The following is a 22,263-nucleotide window of genomic DNA, read 5'->3' on the forward strand; positions in this document are numbered from 1 at the left end:
TCTTTCCACTTGTCTGCTGATTATATGTATGTATTGAGTAAATTGAAACTAAATAGATGTAATAGAAAACAGTGTATTGATGGACCGAGTCAGCACTGTTGTTACTGGTTCATAATGTTGATTTCTTCGTTTCTTTGCATTTGTTGTGAGTTGAGGCACGTTATTCAGAGATGTTATTATTTACGCAAAGAAAGAAAAGTGCTACTTTTCTCCTGCAACAAGCATCGTCCTTTTTCACTGTGTCAGAGTTTTCGTCAACCGAGCTAAAGTTCCTGGGCCACCTGATGGCTTTCTTCTGTCAGAGGTTCACTGTTTAGTGTCAAGTGTGATAAAGTGTGTCATTACTGTTTCCTTCCTCTGTCAAACTCAGCAGGGTCCAGCCCACCTGCATCAGGCAGTCTAGTTCAAGCCGCATGTGGCAAGCAAAGAGAGCTGTGTGTGCCAAGGAGACCCAGGGGACACAATGATACATCCCTCTCTTACCGCACTCCATCCTTTTTTATATAAGAATATGTCTTTAGCCAGACTAGTTGTGCCTTATCAGAAATGGATAGAAACTTCTATCAAACGATAAGGTCATTGCCGAGGTGAGGCAATTACACGTTTCTGACACAGTGAGGAAGCAGGCATACAGTTCTACTGGGAATTTGATGACAAATCCAGATTAGACTCTATTTTCATCTACATACTGCAGGTAACACCAGTTCTATACTCGGAAGCAACCTTTCAGTAGCAGAAATTTGGGTCGTTTTATCCATTAAACATGATACATCTGCCATCTTAAGAGTATGTTCCACTTTCATTGTCATGGTTTCTTTGCCTTCTTCTCCCAAAGAGAATGCTCCACTTCTTCTTTGGCTACTTGTGTCTGTATTTCTTTTATTTTGCTTTTATTCTGGCATGTCTTGGTATGTAAATTATGTTGAATGTACTTTGAATTAGAAAAATAATCTTATTTGTATTATAAATTTCTCTGCCTGTCATGTTTGAGCATGATTTTAATGTCTTCCTGCCGCTGTGTGTGGTGGATTTCTACTTTGAACTGACCTAGTACTGTTTGCCTCAGTCACAGAACTTCAGCAGCATCAGAGAGAGAGAGACTGACAGATGTCCTTAGAAGTACTTACTGCAGAGATTCATTGACAGCTGGCTAAATATATATACAGGTTCCTCTGTCTAAGGTAAAACAGCTCTCTGGCCCTACTTTATTCAGCCACAAAAGTCATAATCTTATGTGACTTGGAAAGTTAATTTGTTCCTTTTCAATTTGTTTGTATCTAAGATTTATCAGTGATTTTCAACATACAGAACCTATAACTTTAAATGATTTTTTCTACACCAAGCATGTCAATAATTATGTATTATTGTAAAACTATAAGGACAAGCAAAATGTCTGAGTTAAATCACCTGTGATTAAATCACTCATTCACTTCCTCTCTGCCTAACCGAAAGCTTTATCAGTTAACAATTCATGAGTTACAAATTAATGTAGATATTTATGACAAATATTATTGCAGGAAAGAATTCAATGCGATTTACTTTTAGACTTTTAGAGTTTTGCCAATCAATACTAACTACATCAATAATAACTACAGTCACAGTAAAATTTAAGTTGACGGTAGTATTTTATCAAAGGTGAAAGTTCTAATTAGAATTTCAGATTTACATGTCAGACCTGAAATATTAATAAAAATATCTAATGCACAACAGATCTCAAAGTTGTTTTAGCATAAAGTCAAACAGCCATGAGGTTTTATAATCTGAAATTCTGAAGAAAAATAAGTGCTTCTGTAATACAATTGGAAATAAAAGGTTAAAAGGAGCAGCCGGTTACTACCATCACTGACTCAGAGTATCTTTTGTAAGACCAAAGTTTTGTTGGGTTCTGGGACTAAAGCATTCAGCTCTGTTAAATGCTTTAGTCAGATACATCAGCAACGACCTTAAAGGAGTAATTGTTGGAGCCTATCAATCTGAAAAGAGCCATGAGACCATTTCCAACCAATTTGGATTCCACCATTCTCCTGTGAAACAGATTGTTCATAAGTGGAAATCATTCAAGGCAGCTGCCAAACTTCCAAATCTCCTTCTGCCACTAAGGTCACATTGAGTTTAGTTCACACTGCAAAGGCAAATATATATATATCAGACTATACATTTTTCAGTTTTATTGTTAAGTTAATGTCAAAAAGGATTCACAGAAGATAGTTGCAAAAGTTACATTTACTGAATAACAACAAGAATTGTGTAACATGAGCGAAGTGGAGACGTTTGGCTGTAATGCATAGTGTTATTTTTAGCATAAAAAGAAACAAAAAGCAGAAACAGAAAAGTGTATATCAGTATTAATACTTAAGGATTGTGCACAAACAAATGGTAACTGAGGCTATGTTCTCAAAGCAGGCGAATATTACCTAAACACAACTTTTTTTAACCCTTTATTTCAGTTCTGAAATAAAATAACTTTTTATAAGTTGAAGAATTTATAAAAATTGGAGTCCAAAAAACAAAACAAAAATGATTTGAATACTTTATTTACTGATAATATATCTTGAGTAAAGCTCGTACATCTTTAAGAAACGCATGACACTCCCCACGCAACATAACAGAGTGTCAAGCTTAGTAAAAATCTGATAATTAATAGAATAATAAGTATTCTAAATATTAAATAGTTTAATAAATAAAATCATTTTTGATTCTATTTATCTAAAATAGAGTTCACACACAAATGAGGTCAGTAATTTTGAAATAAATTGCAAGAATCCCAATTAAATATTGCACCATAAGAGTTAGTTCAAATAGGATACTTAGGTTTGCATTTTCTAACTCTGAGTTAGAAAATACAAATGCAAAGTTAGTAAGGTTGTTTAAGTTGAGACATACATGGTCTTATTGCAAATTGTATGGAGCTAGAAAATATAAATTTTGGACACTGACTCCGTTCTGCTGCTGTAACTGAATGGACTACAGGCCAACGTTGTAGAAAAAGCACCACTTATATCCTCAAATGTGCTGATCATTAGCCATGTTTGTTGAGCAAAGTAGACACATTTACCAGTAAATTAGCTGAAATTGATATTCTGTTTCTGTAAATGGATGTTAACTAGTCAGGGCTGTTATAATGGCCGCATTAGAATTAGTGAGCATAATTTTCTCCCACAAAGGAAAAGTTGCGTGATGGGGATTGGGGTATATAATGATTACAATATATTGGCATTATTAACCTGCTCATACAAAAATTATCTTAGTTTCTTGGAAAGAAAATCTCAGAAAGAAATATGTCTCAGAAGACATATTCTTTTTTCTCATTATTGAATAGACATATTTCTTATTATTCAATGAGTGAATTTTGAATTCACTCATTCAAAATTATTCCAGGTCATTTTTTAAAATTTTAAGTTCATAGTATTACCTCAGTACCCTCAAACACAGCTTAAATTGAAGCACCTTTGGAGGGCTTGGCATCTCACAGTAATAACTCTAATTTCTTACATGTTTCAGTGTGGACTTTTTGATTACATGGATAAAGTTAGAGCACTGAGACATTTGAACCATGCAGGAGAAAAAAAAGGATCTGGATTTAAAACTTCACCTTTCTCTGTCAGAGGAAAGACAGAAATATGACAGAAAATGTCGGCTACTCAGCTGAGTGAAAATTGAAAGTGGCCTGTTGTTTAACATAGCCGACAGATGTTTGCATAGCACAAAGTGAAGACTAAGTTTATTCTTTTAAAGGAAAGTTATGAAGACAGCCATACACCTAAATTAACTGAGCCCAGCTTTTGGAGCTTGTGGCACTCTTGAATTTATATTTGTTGTTTGTGATTTTCTGTTTATTTATATTCTTTTACTTGCTGTCACCTGTGGCGTATAGATAGCTTTTGGAAGTTAGTTTACTGGCTGAAATACTCCCAGTCCAAGATTAAATGCATTTTTTTTCTTTTTTACTCGGTCTGTAAATCAGTCCAAAACGAGGCGGTCTGGCAGCTTGTTTTGAAATGGACTGTCAACAAAATAAATACAGTGCACTAAGTGGATTTATACAGTCCACCATACGGTGCTTCCACAGTTCAGCCTGGACATAAGGCACTGCTTTCCACAGCTGGGGGTTTTGCTCCTTGTTCCAGCCTCTGCAGTCACATAAATGATGGTGAGTAGTTCTGCACCTGCCTTCTCTTATCGATATATGGGTCTCTCTGCCTCTCTCACAGACAGTCATTAAAAAAAGGCATATAAGACCAGTGTGAAAGTGGAGCAGTACTGACCCATTTTGCTGGTTATGGATGAAGTTATGAGGGTGGTTAAAGTGGCTTCACTGTGACTCACTCACTGCAAACCACTCCATGTTCAACAAGCTATAATTGATTAGTAATTTGCTTCCTACTGTGTTGATTTTAATGAAAGCTAGAAATTTCCTCCCTACAATCTTTGACAGTAAAACAGGGATTAATGGACAACTCTTTTCAAGATACAGAATTTCTTCAATACTTTCTAGATAAAAAAGCATGTGGTCAATGTAAATATGCACAAATATTCTTGAAATGCTCTGAAAAAGTATTTACAGATTTCTTCCATTTCTTTTTGCTTTACTATTAAGGTTAAATGTTTCTGATCATCAGACTAGTTTAATTATCAAGTATAAACTAACTAATACTAATCCTTTGTGAAAAAAAATGAGTGTCCTCCCAACCAAAACTTATATGAATAAACCCTTGGCAGCAACAATTGTCATCAATTGTTTACAATATTTTCCATCAAAGGTGTCTTTTACGTTACTTTAAAGGAAATCAGATACACTTTGATTCAGTCACCCTGAATAGTTTTGAGCATGGATTACATCCTGACACAGTATTTAAAACATATTTAAGCCTGGACTTAAATATGTTAAGTCAAACCATTTTTCTTTTTTTTTTTTTTTTTTTACTTTTTAGCGATTTAGATGTGGACTCACTGGTTTCCTGTAAGACTGAAATTAACTTGATCTTAAATTAAAAAACAAATGGTTGCAATCTTTTTTGTAAGTTGCAGAATTTGTGGTTATAATTATTACATAGCAGTTACATAAATCATCACAAATCTTCCTCTCCTTTTTAATTCAGTTAGTTTTGCAGCAGATGGAATGGGACATACACCTTCCAGAAAATTCAGCTTCTTGTCAAAAATGTGAAACTGGTCTCTCTGTTGTGAGCATTTTTGTTCCAGCTGTCTTAAAAAGCTGTTTTCCATCAAAAGCTGGTCACAGTTTGTATTTACTCAGGATAACTTTGTCTGATTTTTGTGAATTTGTGATCTAAAGCATGTTTGACAGCTCCACCAAAGAAAATTCATACTGGGTGAATATTTTTCCCAGCACTAGTTTTTTTTTTCCTAATATGCAATGGGAAACTAAATCTCCTACATTTTACAGACTTATTCTTTTTTTATTTCAAAAGAATCACTTATCTGCTTATTCTATACTCTTCAGAGGAACATTTTCAGTACTAATCTCATTTAGAAACACAGCGCTTCCCCTTTTATTACATCGCATCTTTTTTGTATTTAACGCTTACAAAGTATATCAGCCGCAGCAGGAAGTCTCTAAATTTGCTGTGACACAGCTTTCATGGCAAAAGGACAATACTGAATGCAGCTAATAACGGAGATAAAATTACACACAGCAGTGCTGGATTTCATGCAGTGTCATTTCCTCTTAATGCCTTGCACAGACACCACAGGCTATTTAGATGTCAACTTTTTATGAAACTGAGCAAACCAACACCTAATTGAATAAGGGACAATGTTGTTTCATATTTACATGTTATAAAGTATTATGTAGCTGTACAAGCAGTGTATGTGGGAAATATAAAAGGCCATAAGAGGGACAAGAACTGATATGGAAAGAGTCAAAGTTTCATTACTTTTGGTAGCAACGTCTACTTTATCATCCACTCTAAAAAGGAATGTAATCTTGTAGCTGGTCAGAAATCAGCCTTCAAACCTAAAGTACTTTAAGACGTCTTAATCGTGAAAGATGCAGCATGTAACTTGTATAAAAAATGTTTATATCTGTCTATTACCATGTTGTGTAATATGTGATAAGATCAATTTTCTCCATCTCCTTCCTGTGTGCTATTGTACTGAAATGCACCGCTTCTGACAAAAAACAACCAATCAGAGCCAGGAGGAGGGTCTCAGCGCTGTCAATCAATGTCATGTACTCTCTACTAAATGTGGTAAAGGCAGAGGAACAACTAACCGCTACAGGAAAATCGTTAATCCTTTTATTAAGACTTACTCTTAAGACTTACCTTTTTTGGTTGGCCTTTGATTCAGTTTGAGATGCTGCTTTTCTGTATTTATCTGGGTATGTTTATGTATTATATAGAGTGTTTTACGTCACTGCATTGTTGGTTTTTATGTGTTTTAATTTTGATTTTTATTTGTTTAATCTTGTGATTGTACAGCACTTTGGTCAGTGGTACTGTTTTAAAGTGCTATATAAATAAACTTGCCTTGCCTTGCCTTATTGATGGGCATGCTAACTAGCCTGAGCATTCACTATAGGCTGTGCTAGCTGCAGCGTAGCAGAGAGCAATGCAGGGGATGAAAATGGGTATAAGCAACACCACACAGAGGGTGATTGACAGCTCTAATATCCTCCTCTTGGCTCTGATTGGTGCAGATAGCACTGGGAGAAGGCAGAGGAGCTTGATTTTTTTTTCATAGATTATCTGTCTCATACTAAACTGTGATAACATAGTGACAGTTTCAACAAATGTATAGAAAAATATGTTTTTATATAAAAGTTACATACTGGAGCTTTAATGTTGAATAATGTAAAAAGACTATTACCTCATATGTTGTATGAAATATCTTATTTAGCAAGACATATTTCAACCTATTTTAACTCGATTGTGCCATTGAAACGGGTATCTACAATTGTAAACTATTTTTTATACACTTCAGTGAAAGCTTTTGATATATTTAATGTAAACATAAAAAAATAACTACAGAGAAATTTCATCAAAAAGATAATTATTCACCTGCAGAAAAGGGTCAATTTTTACAACCATTTGTTTGTGTTTTCTACTCATGTAATTATTCATTGTATGCCAGCTTATTTCACACTGTTCTTAAGTAGTGTGGTGAATTATAAACATAAGGTATAGTATAATTTCATTTAACTGATAATAATTTTATGTTGCACCTTTTTTCCGCACATTGTCGTTCTGATTCCTTCTTGGGCTTTTTGAAATATGAAAGATTATGACCCCCAACCATTTTGTTCTGTCACAGCAAATAATTTATCTAAATCACAAAACCACAATTGCTCACAGTTTGATTGTGAGTAGTTTACAGAAGGTTTCTTTAAATCATCGGTTGTTGAAGCAGGTCCAAAACAAATTGACGTGTTGTCGGTGTGAAATGTCCTGTGGCAAAAGGCTCATATTTGCACTTGTAAAAGTCAGTTGGCAAATCTTCAAATGCATGAAATGGCAAAATGAGCTGGACTCAATTGGTTTGATCGACCAAACATTCCCACTTGTCTCCAGCAGAGCTGGTAACTGCTGTCCATCTGGACCTCTTTGCACTCTGTTTTTGTGCTCTTATCAATCAATCTGCTGCACACAAAGCAGAGCAGAATGTGAAGAGACAAAGTGTGAATAATTTAATGGCGATGGATACAACAATGAGACAAAGTGGTTTGCAAAAGTAATAGGAAAGGCATCAGGAAAGATTAATCATAGTTCTTTAAAAAAAAACTATCTTACAGTTGGTTGGCCATAGGATAGGAGATTCAATCCTGAACTTTCTAGCTTTTTGTTTAGATGCTTCCTCAACTTTATCAATTTTGAATTTCTTAATATTTAAGAGGAAATTGTTCATTTAAGGTGTCATCAGCGCTGATAATCTTTTGACTACTTTGGTATTCATTTTACTCAAGTTGTGATTAAATGTGGTCAAATTCATTGAAATGTTTTTTATTTTTTTAAATGCAAGCAAGAGTAGTTGGCATAAACCTTTTCTCTCAAAAGTCTCACTTTATGTCCTTTCATCAATTAATAATTTATTTTGGCACAGAGTATTTCCTGAATACTTAAAAAAGTTGATATTATTTTTGTGAAATCACACACATATTTGTTACAAACACATTAGAAACTGTGTATATGGTCATTATGGTTGAAAAGACAACGGAAGCAAAAATAATCTTCCAATATAAGGCGTGTATGGGCTCAGAGTTGGAAGAAAGTGAAGGACAAACTTCAATATTAAACTCACCTTAGTGCAGAAAACATTGGTTCAATATTTAGTGTAATAAAGCCTGTTTATGTTTACGTCGGGAGTTGGGCAGTTAATCCACCATAGATCTCAGGTCCAGATAATAATAATAATAATAATAGTAATAATAGTGTGTTGGAGCTGAGGGTTCAGACTGGCTGTCATGCTTGGAGAGAGCAGCTTCTGCTCAACATTCTCTGTAAGGAAGAAGAGAGTAGAAGGAGCAGACATAGGCATATTCTGTTGGATTTATCTTGGTGCTCAGCTGCATTGAATCAGTGTTCCTGTCAGAACAAGATCAAGCAAAGAAAAAACTGTGTTTGAGCCTATGTCGTTAACATAACCTTCTTCTCTGGTTTGTTGTTGGCAGGATTTATGAGCGGGTGATAGACCCTCCTCAGATGGAGCTTACCTTAGGCAGTGGAGTGTGGCTAGGCCAACACAGCCACAAGCACGGCTTGTTCAAGGTAAGCTTCCTCTCTCAATACAGCACGCACACACCTACATTCTGCTTGTAACTGAACCTGCTTCACATTCAATAACGCCTGGTGTAATTGAACAAATTTGCAAAAGGGTGTGGGTGTGTGTGTGGAAGAAACACAGGAATAAGATTCGAAACAGAAGTGCTGGGGGCTCAGAGAAACTGCACAAAGCTCAGTGTGAGCTTTGAAATGCTTATTCCCAAGGCCATCACAATGTTGTCAATTTCTAATTGTTACTCATTTTCTCAGGCTTCTGCATGCACTCACAGCTGGCAGGGGACATGGGAGAGCCGAACCAGGACATGCACACAGTTTTGATATTCATAGCTCTCCCTCCCACCTACCATGCAATCAGTGGACTTTCTATTTTTCTTTTGTAACATATTGATTAACTGCAAAGCCCCACTGCGGTGAAAATTATTTCTCCTCCCCATGCTTTAAAACCATTGTTGCCGCACTGGAACACTGTCTGTCTTCCAGCTCTCCCTTTTTGATATTTTTTTTTTTGTCTGCTGTTTTGCCAAGACTGAGAAAACGGCAACATACTAGTCTTAAATGTAACATTTCAATCAGCCACTTCCTTGCCTTCAGTCATCTCAAGCATGTGCTGGTGTACATGTGCACGCAGCAGTTCAACGTGATGTCAGGTGCGTTGACAGATGGTGTGGAAGAGCGAAGCCCCATGTGAAGTGACAGAGAATGAGGAAATTTTCCCCTCAGGTTCGTTCTAGTATCATTGTATCTCGGCTGACAGCTGCCCTGGTAACACACTAAATCAAGGTGCTGCTGTTTAGTGTATCAGAAGGGCCATTTCGAGCTGCAGCTTGTTTTGAAAGTACCGATGTACATCTCTGGAAAACCACTCGGGTCATTCTTCAGTGTGGCAGAGGAAGGAAGTGACTGGTGAGAATTCCAGCACACTGTTCTGATTTTGCAACGCAAATAGCTTTTTGTGCTATTTTTAGAAAATATTTTTGCATATTCAAGCTTTACAAACAGAAGCAGGTTCATTTCCTTCAATTTTTTAAAATGCCTCTGCTGTGTAAAATACTCTGAATTTATGGTGTTGATTTTGATGCATACATCAGATTTAATCCGTTCCCTAATTGTAAATAGCTGCATTTCTATTGAGCAATTTTGGCATTTTGAAATAAATTTGCCGAATAGAAACAAACCAATTTAAAAAAAACTCGTTTTTTGATTAAAAAAATTAGCACTAGGAGAAGGTGGTTTTTTTTCAGCCTTATCAAAATTTATTTATTCATAAAACTGTAATAGAAGCACTTTTGTTTTGTATCACACAAGTCACATGATCAACAACCAGATGTTACCACTTGCACAAATCACAAAGAAAACAACAAGAAGTAGTTGGAGAATGATGTTGTGGCATGATTTATCTCTTGAACAAACTTATTCCCGTGTGATTTCAACTGTGTTTCTCATTTAATGGAAACAACACGTTTACAAAATTGTGTTTTTTTTGACAGTTTGGCACACATTTGTAATGGAAACAAAACTAGCGATATGAAAAATCTCTTTAAAAACATTTATTTAAAAAAAAAATTTTTTTTTAATGCCATTTTTTTATTTTAGGATGGTTCATTAAAGATGACTACTCTATCAATCTCTTCTTTTGTTAAGTTAAGTTGCTTTGGTATGTTGCAGCTGGTCTTTGTGAATATATATTTTTTGTTGAAAACCTGAGGCACAAGTTGATTAGGTTTGTCCCTAAGAAGCCTATAAAAAAATCCATCCTTCACTTCAGTTGAGTTTTTATTCATATCCCAAGGGGCAATTGGTTTGCAGCAAGCATCAGGAATAAGAAAAGCAGAAACCTTTCACTGTTTTGCTTCAGGAGCTTGGGTCACAGGGGCAACAGCTCCAAGAGGGAACTCCAGACAACTGGAGGATGTCACTGGGAAGCAGTCCAGTCCCACTCCATTTCATTCCAGTTCCCAAGGCATTTCTTATTTCAGACAGTATCTTGTCACTGGGAAACGCCTGGAAAATCTCCAGAGGAGGCACCTTGATCAACTGGCTCCTTTTGATGTTAATGCACAATTTTGAACTGTAATATTAATGTTTTGTAGGCGAGTCTCAGAATATCAACAATAGTTTAGAATTCCAGTTTTCCCCTCAGGTTGACATTTATTTAAAATGCCCTCCATCTTGCTGTTTTATTTATTTATTTATTTTATATTCTAGAAGATGTTTTTGCAAGGTGTTCTCCGTTGTCTTCATTGAGAGCATTAAAATAGTCAAACGGAAACTTGAAAGCATGGAAGAAGGCAAGTTGGATTTTGTAATAAGAAATAAAAAAAAAAATACCAAAAGTAAAAGACATCCAAAGCTTCTTAAATCAAGTCGGACATTTTATCAGACTTTCTGAGGAAATCACAAGCATTGGATTTATGGAAGTATTTAAGACAGCAGGTATGCACCTTTTTACTATTCTATCCACACTGTGGCAAATTACACTTCAGTTTAACCTGTTAAAGATGAGGAGGCATGTGTAAGGCTTAGCGACCGCTGAGAAGCAAGAGGTGAAGGGAAGAGAAAAATAGCCAAGAGCTATGAATGTAACACCGTTGATAGGAGTTGAAATAAAGCAGCAGGTGCAGTCCATCCTATTCAGGACTTGAGTGAGATAATGATAAGATGAGCTAACTAGGCCTTTAAATAAAACATCCTGAGCCTTGGCAGAGCCTGAAGATGCTCCTTTTTCCTCTCTCTCCTCCTGGGAGACTCTCCATTTGAGGGAGCAACTGTAATAAATTATCTTTATCTAAAATCCATTGTGCCAAGCTTGCTGCTCCTCAGGGACGCTTGTTTGAAGCCAGCACTCTGGTGAAATGCTCCGCTTCATGCACCACTGGATGATAATTATTCTTATATGGACAATGATAGAGAGATCAGCTAAATGTTTTTGTGCGGTGTGCATTGTCCTTTGCTCAGATTAGTTGAATTTAATCTTTTCATCATCAGCATCATACAACAAACTCTGTGATTTGAGCCACGGAGAAGTAATGTTAAAAAATGTTGAACTCTGAAAGATGAAATCCATTCTCTTACATCAGTTAAGTTTTATTGGTGCCTCTACAATTTAGATCTATACACTGTGCCTTGCAAAACAGTATTTGTACTCCCCTGAGCCGTTTGTGTCTGACCAACACAGAACAGTGTAAAACTGGTGACAAATGATAACATCCATCCATCCATTGTCTACAGCTGCTTATCTGAGCAGGGTTACAGTGGGGCTGGCGCCTATCTCCAGCAGTCATTGGGAGAGGAAGGGTACATCACACTCATCAGTCCATCACAGAGACCCACAGGGCAAACAGCCACACACAGACATACACGCCTACATGTCTAAGGGCATTTTACAGAAACTGACCCCAGTCTCTCTAAATTCTCTTTGGGTTAGCATTTGAACCCAGAACCCAAAGCAAAGGGGCTTCTGACTGCACCACACACAGAATCTATTGATTTTACAGTCAATTGCTGAAGGTAAATGGTTGCACTGAATTTTATTTCAGAGTGTCAGAGTAAAAAGAGCTGGATAAAAATGCACACCACACTTTTTAGATATTTGTTTGTAAAAATTAATTTGCAAGCCTTGTTTAAATTTTCGTTATTTGACAAATAGTTGACAAATATTTTCTGCCTCGTCTTTGTCCATCACAACAAAATACATTGAAGATTTTGGTTGTTTTTGCAAGGCAGATTGTGACTTCTAGGAAACACTATAAACAGATTGTTTTTGCAACAAAAAATAAGTTTGTTCATTTTGAAAAGGGTTTCTGCTTGTGAACATCATGTGATGGAAAATATGGCTTGATGTTACATTTCTTCTCATATTTGTCCTTGCAGACGTATAAATTGTTGAAACAAACACTGTGTTTAGGGTTAATTGACCAAGCGAACAAGTCTTAATTATGAAAAGGAAACCTGTTGAACTTTTCTGTTATAACTTGATATTTTCATTGCTTTATTTTCAGATTTAGTAAACTGACGGCTTTTTGCTTGTTTTGCTTAATGTCACTTCACTCTTGAACACTAGTCAGCTGTTTTAATTGTTTTCTCTTTGCTGCAATGTATATCCCACAAGACTTCAGACTTCTCATTATTCAAATTTTCACAGAAATCCATCAAAGAGGTTGCTTGAAGTAGGAACATGAATACGTTTAATTAAAAACACTTTCCCCTGCATGATTGCAGTTGCAAGAGTATTTTATAAGAAACATTCTGCAAATACGTTGTCTTTCAACAACTACAACAGCAGATTCTATTCTGAGGGTGTAGTAAATTAGAAGAAATAAAAACTTGAAATATTAAATTCTGTTAGTAATGAATCTGTGATATTTATAAGTTTTACTTTCTGAAATGAGTGACAAAAATATCACAATTTTACACTGTATTTTATTCGTTTTTAGCGTCACCTGTACCGTACAAAGTGATTGGACCCAGAGTTTAATCATTTGTTCTCCCAAATGTTTTTCTTGTCTTTTTTAAAGGTTTGATCTCAAAATATGTGACTGAATTAATTAAAATTTCTTTGTTTACTTCAGCTCTCCAACTTTTCTCTCAAACTTTTCCATCAAAGCAGTAATGATCTGACCACTTACTTTTGAACTTTGAAGTAGTTTACCTTATCAAATAAACAGCGTGGAACTTCTATTCTTTTGAAATGCTAATTTTGGCTACTACTTAATGTGAACACCATACCTCCAATTTCTAAAGAAATTGCCTTTCCTAAATTCAGTGAATCCTCTAAATATGCAAATGCAACTTTTTTAAAACACAAAATGGGCACGAATGTCCCAAGAACTAAACTTTCCTCAGCATATGAGTGTGAAGGATGACCGTGGCTGGCATGTGAGCTAGCCTGCTGTGCACCCTGGCTTTTGTTTTGCTTGAACAGGGTCCATGTGTTGCTGCTACATGTGTGATGTGTGTTCCAAACTGTGTTTTCTGTTTTTCTACAAATGCTACAATGACAACCAGTGATGGTGGATAGGCATCCTCTTCCAGAGCTATCAAAGAAAAGTTTGCGATGTGGATAAAAAAGTGTAGAGCTTCACTTTGTTTGTCTGACCTAATAAATACTGACACTTTAAAATCTCATGAAGAGTGACTTTCACAGAGTTAGGCAGCCTAACTCTGTGAAAGTTAGGCTGCCTAACTTTCACAGAGTTAGGCAGCCTAACTCTGTGAAAGTCACTCTTCATGAGATTTTAAAGTGTCAGTATTTATTAGGTCAGAAGCCTGGAGATGGCAACTTCACTACTGCCAGTTTTTTTTTGTTTGTTTGTTTTATTTTATTTTAGATAAAATGATGGGTGAGCTGCCAGTGTTGCAATAATTTGGGTTATGAGTCTTTTGGAAAATTCCCTAGGACGCCAATCAACGTATGATGTCTTGAGTGACAAAAACAAAAATAATCTTCTAATGCCTCTTCATCATTTTTTTTTTTTATTAATATTTCATCATGCAGTGTTTCTATGCAAGAGTAATGACTGTGGAATTGAGCATGTTTTGGTAGGGATAGAGGCGAGATTGGAAAGACCCGAATTTTCAAAATACAAACTGGTCAAAGGGCTCTGCTGTAGGTTGGTTGGATGATATAATTCATATAACTTGAATCAAATTTCTTAAAGGGGCAGTATTATGCATTTTCTAGTCACGTAGAATCTTTTTATAACACAATCAAGTTACTGTTGCCTTCAATTGTTAAAAAAATGAGATGTTTACAAAATATCACTTAGGAAATTTGACTGCGTAATTTAACACCTTGAAATTGGGCGTCTGTCTCTTTAAAAACTCCTGCTCTTTCCAAACGTTGCCTTCAATTCCTACAATGAGCTCAGCAGATGCACACTTCCACCAGGTGTTTGCTAATGGCTGCTGGCTAGTCTGAAGGAGCGGATTAGGGGGAGGGCTCTATAATGCAGAATCTTGGAAACTGCAGCTCAGAGGAGGAGTTGCATCTCGAAGGTGGTGTTAGGTCTCACCAGGGGTTTTGTACGACTGAATAGTCATCATTGAGAACAAAGGATTTCTCAAACATGCATGAACACATCAAAACAATACTCCAGGTATGTTTGTGATGAGGGAATAACATTATAACACGATACAAAGCTCAAAAAGTTGATTTTACATAATACTGCCCCTTTAACATCAGTATAAAGTTTACCATATTCTATTTTAAGGCAAAATTGAAACGTTTATTAAAATATATATTTAAAGGATTTAGTTTTATTTTGGCAGCCAACTAAATTTCTGTTTGGATGGGTAGAAAAAAGGATGAGCTGGACTTTTCAATACTTGAATAAGTCTGTGATATTAGCAACTGCTTGAATGCCACCACTGTACAGTCTCCTCTTGAAAAGTGATGGTTTGGACCAAGTGCCCATGTCATGGATCAGCTCAAATTCAGTCTGTTTTCAGAACCATGACAAAATGTGATGCTACATTTTCTTTTTTTTTTACTTATATAAAGTAAAACTGTATAGGAGCATGCATATCATTTCCAAGAAGTACTGCTCTTTGACTACTGCTGAGTCTGTGCGAGAGAGATATTGAGCTTGTAAGAGGGAAGGAAGTATTTTTGCATTCAGTTCAAATACTCGTCTGATCATTCAAAGAAATGTGTGGTCAGGGCTCCTATATTACACCGGCGGAACAGACTTCTGCGATCTATACCTTCATTTCCATTCTGATCGACACTGCCAATCTTTTCCTCGCCATCTGCTGCTCACAGTACCTGTGTGAGTGCGCAGGGGTGTGTGTGTGTATGTGTGAGACAAGGTACATTCTTGTGTTTGTTGTCAGTCTGTGCTGCAAGCCTGTTCACCTCGAGGCTGCCTCTCTTTATGTGCCTATGTGAAGAAAGGCATCCAGGACAGGTAACTGTACTGTAAATAGGATTTCACACACACATAATGCAGACATGATGATGCAGATTGTGCTTTAGGTGGTGAATTTTAATGTCCCTCCAGTGTGTTATCAGCAGCTTCTTTGAAGGAGCAGTGAAATGATATTGGATTTCGAAGTGTGTGGGCACCCTGGTGTTTCGTTTCCATCGTTTTCAACAGAAAAAGGCTGCTGTTGTCTGAAACTCTTACTTCTGGTCATCATTATACTCCTTTTTACCTGTCATGAGTTTCTGAAGAGCACTTGTCTTTCAGAGTGATTGGCAGACTGTTAAAGGATTTTGTTTACAGTAGGCTACAGCTAAATTAAACTATATATGTTATTGTTCATTTTTTTGTTTAACAATGTATAATTTTTTTTCCACGGCTCTGTCATGCGCTACTTCAATATAACAGAACGTTTGTTGCTGCAATGTGATGAAATGTAATTAGGTTTAAAGGGGTTCCTTTTTTAATCCCAAATTCACTGCAATGTCATAAAAAAATCAACCAAATCTCAAAAAAATCTTTACAGTGTTGAGTTGAAACTCTCAGCAATCTACGCATTACCCTTTTTTGTTCCTTTTAAGAACTTTTAGAGGCTATAGAAAACATTTTGAAAGAACTGCTTGAGGAAATCTTAAAATTCAGAATTTAATTTACTTTGACTCTCAGTAACCCTGTTGGATTTCTGCTTTACTGTCCAACAGCCACTAATGTAATTGAAGAACCTCTAGAGGAGAAAACTTGTTCTGAAAATTCTGCACCAGGCTGAATTTTTTCAGATTAGGCAGGTCCTATTGAATCCTACATACTAAAAAACAAACAAGCAGAACTTTATTTGCTGCATTGCAGCATCTTATGGACTGGAGATATTCAGAAACCTGAATCTGTCTGACTGTAACGCTATAAATGGTCTTACATTTTCTCTTGGTGGATTTTACTCTGAATGGATATTATTCAGTAGGACCGACTCAGCGCATTAGACTGTAACCTTAAAACTATAAATTGTACTTTTTTCAGACCTTTTAGGTATGTAAGAATGCAAAATAATTTTTAAACCGCATATACTTTAATCTCGCTTCAGGCTAGCTGAATTAATGATCCATCTTTATGACTGTATTTGTCTGTATTTTCAGGGAGTTATTCAAGATGTGAAGCTGATCTTTGCTCCAAATGGCTACATCACACAGTGTCCAAATCTTAATCGCAGTAAGTATCTTAACAGCATTGTCAAAAACAAGGAAGGGTGTGAAAAATGATCCGTTGTGTGTGTTGTTTTCACGACAATACTTCAGACAGGAATTACATGTTGTTTTTTTTCTCCAGCAGTTTGGTTTTTCATTTGGTTGCCTGTTTTTTTTCTTCCTTTGTTTCTGAATTTGTTTCCTGTCAAACAGATTAAGATCCAGGGTCACTGCTTTGTTACTCTTTGTCTCTGATCAATAAGACAATCAGATGCTGGTGCTTCAATACTGATACACCCACCACTAGTGTAACATAGACATTTTAGCACAAACATTTCAAGCTTCATTTTTTTTACTGTTGCCACCACAGACAGAATCAAATGATGATTATTTTTATTAAGTTGTGAAAGTTCTGTCTGAAGGTTTTTCTGTTACTCTTTTTTTTTTTTCTTCTCTTCTCCGTTTGATTTGCTCTGTTTGCCCATCGAGCCTGTCCCACCTGCAGCGACTTCCTGAGCCTGGTGCAAGGCATCATGGACCTGCAGGAGCTCCTCGCCAAGATGACCCTGAAGGTAATGAGTTGGAACAACCTCCCATAGACTGAGAGACATCTACCAAATATCCACCACCAAACCGATTCACTGAAAATTGCAGGCAAAAGAAAAACACTGAATGTGAAAAATGATAGAAAATGAAAGCACATCTTGATTTTGAAACATTTGAAATTCAGTTTTGAAATTTGTTGCTGGCTTTTCTGAAGGACATTATTTTTTTAAATCTAAAATGTTCAGTCAGATTGGAGACCAGATTCTCCTCGCCTGGTTTGTCATCAACATGTCTTTGTAGGCTTGCAGTAAATGGAGGGAACTTTGACTTGTCTAGTGTGTTCCTTGGTTTTCATGATGTTGTTTTCTGATTAATATTCTCTAATAAACATTTAAGACCTTCACAGACTAGGTTGACTTTCTAATTAAGTAAATTGTAAAGGTAGCTTGTTGTGCTGTGTTCCTATGTAGCAATATACAAGTAAAGGGATAAATACACATAACCTGCATTAAATATTGAAGTTTTGCTGTTGCAGAATGTGGATAATTTTGTGAGGTATGGATATATTTTCATATCGGGCTGCACAGTGGCGCAGTTGGTAGCACTGTTGCCTTGCAGCAAGAAGGTCCTGGGTTCGATTCCCGGCCGGGGTCTTTCTGCATGGAGTTTGCATGTTCTCCCTGTGCATGCGTGGGTTCTCTCCGGGTACTCCGGCTTCCTCCCACAGTCCAAAAACATGACTGTTAGGTTAATTGGTCTATCTAAATTCTCCCTAGGGGTGTGTGTGTGTGTGTGCATGGTTGTTTGTCCTGTATGTCTTTGTGTTGCCCTGCGACAGACTGGCGACCTGTCCAGGGTGTACCCCGCCTCCCGCCTGGAACGTAGCTGGAGATAGGCACCAGCAACCCTCCCGACCCCATTAGGGACAAGGGTGAACAGAAATGGATATATTTTCAAGGCTCTGAAAGTAGAACTTGAAAAATCTTTTTGGGGGGATTTAATACTAGTACATTTCACCAGAAATGTATAAGTGTGACAAAACTATTGCTCAACTTCACCCATTTTAAAAGACCTACTTTTCTAACATTGTGGATATGTCAGCGCCATATCTAGGTGCCAGGGTTTGAATTTATGTGTGAATATCAGTAATAAAAAAGTTTCACACTTGTGTGATAAGGAAAAGGAATCAACTGTCAGCTGCAAATCAGACGGCAAAAGAAAATGTTGCTTAAAATCAATAAATTAATGTTATTTCTTTTTTTTTTATTCTTTCACTCCATAATAAATATGAATAGTTCAAATATGACTAAAAGAAATCATGAATGAAAAAGGAGCAGAAAGAAATATAAACTTATAATATCTGCCCCTATTCATATAATAATAGCTATTCAACTCAGAAGAGACACATTTAAAATACATAGAAAATAAACAAAAAACACAACACATCAGTTTATTGAATGCCACATGGCTTCATCATGATGATTTTCTAATTTGTTCTAAATGCAGGAAGATATTTTAATTGTTTGCTAAACTGACAAATTCAATTAAAATGCTTCTTTCCATCATCAGTATTTTGATTTAACTTTTTTTAAAATCTCTGATCCTCTTAACTTTAATTTGCTTTATCATTTTACAAATCTGTTTTGAATATTGTTTTGTAAAAAAAAGTGATGTTCTTTGTACATAAAGCTTAAAATATTGTACTCTGTCAATACATGAAGTTTCAATAAGTTTAACTGACCGAGTACAAAAACAAGGCAAGAAACCTTCAAGTGACAAAACAGTGAAATAGACAAAGAATCTATCAGAGCAAGATCTAAAAATCTTTATTGTGTGTTGTGATGATGATTGTCACAATCTGGAGCTGATGACAGCGAGAGATATGAAAGCTGAATGTAGATTATAAAATCTGAAAACATTTTCTTGCCTTTCTTACTACACCGAAGCTTAGATTGGTCTGAGTTGTACAAACAAGGTTTAGAGAGTTTTGAGTAAATGGTGACTGCGTCAACTCAACAGGAGACCAACGGGCAATGCGCTAAAGCCATAAGGGAAAAAAGTGATCCATTTCAATGGCTAAACGTCTGCGTAAGCCATCAACATGAGCATGTTATGAGTTGTGTGTGTATGTAATGGTGTGTGTGTGCGTGGGGGTGCACTTGCAAGAGTGATTCCAGGTAGAAGTGGATGATGTGAGGACATCCCAGTGGGTGAGTGAGATCTGGAACATTTTGGGTGTAAATAAGGATGAGATGGTGGCCATTACCCTACTGCTGTGTTAGTGCCTCCTCCTTCGCATGAGCACAGCTCGACCTTTTGCCACCTGACCTCACTTCACATATAAGTCACAGCGGGGAGGATGTAGTCATCTCCTGCTCTAAATGGCTCTCTGCCTATGCAGTGGAAAATTGAAGGATGGAGCATGCAGCGAATAATTGCTGGCATCCTAGTTTGTGAAGCAAAGTGTCAAGGTGAGGTGAGATGACTCTAAGCCCCTCTGTGTGTGGATAATCATGGTAGAATTTGCATGTATTACACTTCTGTCTTTTATAGGAAGGAGCAAATCGTGTACGGAAATCACAGAGCTTTTACTTGTCGTGAAAACAATTCCCCTGGTTGTTTCCTATTAAGCTTTCCGATTTAAACCCCAAACCAATTTAATTAGCACAGAGGCTCTTAAAAGATTTCTGTGATGCTTTGTGTTCAATACTGGGCAGCTTGAGGGAAGTGATAATCTACTCAAACTGGGTGCAGTGTGAGTCCATCTACCTTTCGACAAACAGAAAGATTTACTTTCTTTTCTCCATTTTCTTTCTTTTCTTTTTTTTTTTTTACAGTTTAACAAAATACACTGAACTGAAGCTGAAACTTTAAACTAGGTTTGCTGAAAGTTTTTTCTAAATTCTGCTTCCAGAGACATTCAACATAACCTGTAGTACAGTTTACAACTGAAATGATAGAATTTGCATTTTATTTGAATGTGCAACCAAATGTTTATTGATGAATGATATAGATAGCACATGGGGTCATATTTGCCTGTCTAAAAATATTGAAATTGTGTTTTTATTTTTTTTATTTTTACAGAGACATTGTGTTTCTATAGTTTAGATGTTCATTACAGCTGAGTGGAGCAGCAAAGACAGATACTTCTGAAATGTTAACTTACTGAACAGTAAAATATTTTACAAATACTACATACCAAAAAATTTGTTTAGTTTTTTTCCACAGTTTCCTATGATGTAGGTAATATTTTTGACATTCACTTCAACTGGATGAATATCAAAACATTCATCCAAAAATATTCACTTTTTAGCCATAATTGTCAAAGTGACTTTTTTTAATAATAAAAGAAAAAGTAAAAATTTTGACAATTGTCAATGGTTAGACAGAATTTGTCTTAACAGGTGCTTAGTTTGATTGTGGTTAGAGCTGGTACTGGATACTTTGGTAGCTCCTTTAAACATCCTCAAAAAAGAAGGATTTTCAGAGGAAACACTTATTTTACAGCTTTAAAGCATTAAATAAAATATTGTTGGATCATTGTTGGCATTCTCAACTTATCTCGATTTCTGAACTGCTGAATAGAGACGATCTGCACGATCTGATTACATGATGAACTGGCTGGATCCTTTATTCTGAGTTACATATCGATTATGACATTACATATAACTGGAACACAGACATGCTTTTTAGCTCAATATTTAATACTATTCATAATGTGCTCTCTTTCTTTTAAAAAAAAAATATGCAGGATATTGAATTAGATTTTATAAATATTTATACATATTTTAAAAATATTTTAGCAGTAATTTAACTGAAAAAACCTTTGGAAGATAGGGGTCTACAGGTTTAAAACTGCACTTTGGTGCAGTTTAAAATCTGTTTTTAAAGTGTTACATAAATAAATTTGACATTGACATAATGATAAACTGCAATGTCTGGACTTCCTGGCCAAGGAGGGAGATAATCAGATAAACTACATAAACTGGAAATTTGACGAAAGATAGATTACACATAAATCTATTGCACATTAACTCAAAATATGCCACTTCAAATTTGAGAATATGTTTTCCCTCCTCGCAATTGATGTCGAAATTTGCTAATCAAAGTTTTTCTGCAAAGATTAAAGTGTGTGGTTATTTTCACCAACAGTTTGAAGTATTCTCAGAATTAAAATAAATGATGCAAAATTATTATTCTTGAAAATATTTGTTGGACAATCTAACATCCAGCATCCTTAATTATCTTGGTTTAAAATAAAATGTTTCTAATTGCTGCAAATGTCAGTGGCTCCCTCCTCCATGGGCTGCCACCTTATCGTGGTGGAGGGGTTTGAGTGTCCCAATGATCCTAGGAGCTATGCTGTCTGGGGCTTCATGCCCCTGGTAGGGTCACCCAAGGCAGACAGGTCCTAGGTGAGGGACCAGACAAAGAGCAGCCCAAAGACCCCAATGATGAAGGAAAACTTTGGACTTGGTGTTCCCTCGCCCGGACGCGGGTCACCGGGGCCCCACTCTGGAGCCAGGCCTGGAGGGGGGGCACGATGGCGAGCGTCTGGTGGCCGGGCTTTTACCCATGGAGCCCGGCCGGGCTCAGCCCGAAGAGGAAACATGGGCCCCCCCTCCCATGGGCCCACCACCCGTGGGAGGGGCCAAAGGGGTCGGGTGCAGTGTGGGATGGGTGGCAGCAGAGGGAGGGGACCCTGGCGGTCCGATCCTCGGTTGCAGAAACTGGCTCTTGGGACGTGGAATGTCACCTCTCTGGTGGGGAAGGAGCCGGAGCTAGTGCGTGAGGTCGAGAGGTTCCGGCTAGAAATAGTCGGTCTCACCTCGACGCACGGCTCTGGTTCTGGAACCAGTCTCCTTGAGAGGGGCTGGA

The 22,263-nt window shown here is 36.7% G+C and overlaps 1 protein-coding gene across 1 annotated transcript in view; it reads left to right on the top strand.

Moving 5' to 3' along the window:
• LOC116718581 (protein kinase C-binding protein NELL1) overlaps nt 1–22,263 on the top strand; it is a 233,510-nt gene that overhangs the window by 64,230 nt on the left and 147,017 nt on the right. The window contains exons 5-7 of the mRNA XM_032560663.1: nt 8,630–8,726; nt 16,792–16,864; nt 17,329–17,411. Coding sequence (XP_032416554.1) covers nt 8,630–8,726; nt 16,792–16,864; nt 17,329–17,411 — 253 coding nt within the window. The remainder of the gene's footprint in view (nt 1–8,629; nt 8,727–16,791; nt 16,865–17,328; nt 17,412–22,263) is intronic.

The sequence above is a fragment of the Xiphophorus hellerii genome, chromosome 4 (genome assembly GCF_003331165.1).
Source record: "Xiphophorus hellerii strain 12219 chromosome 4, Xiphophorus_hellerii-4.1, whole genome shotgun sequence".
Taxonomy (NCBI): Eukaryota; Metazoa; Chordata; class Actinopteri; order Cyprinodontiformes; family Poeciliidae; genus Xiphophorus; species Xiphophorus hellerii.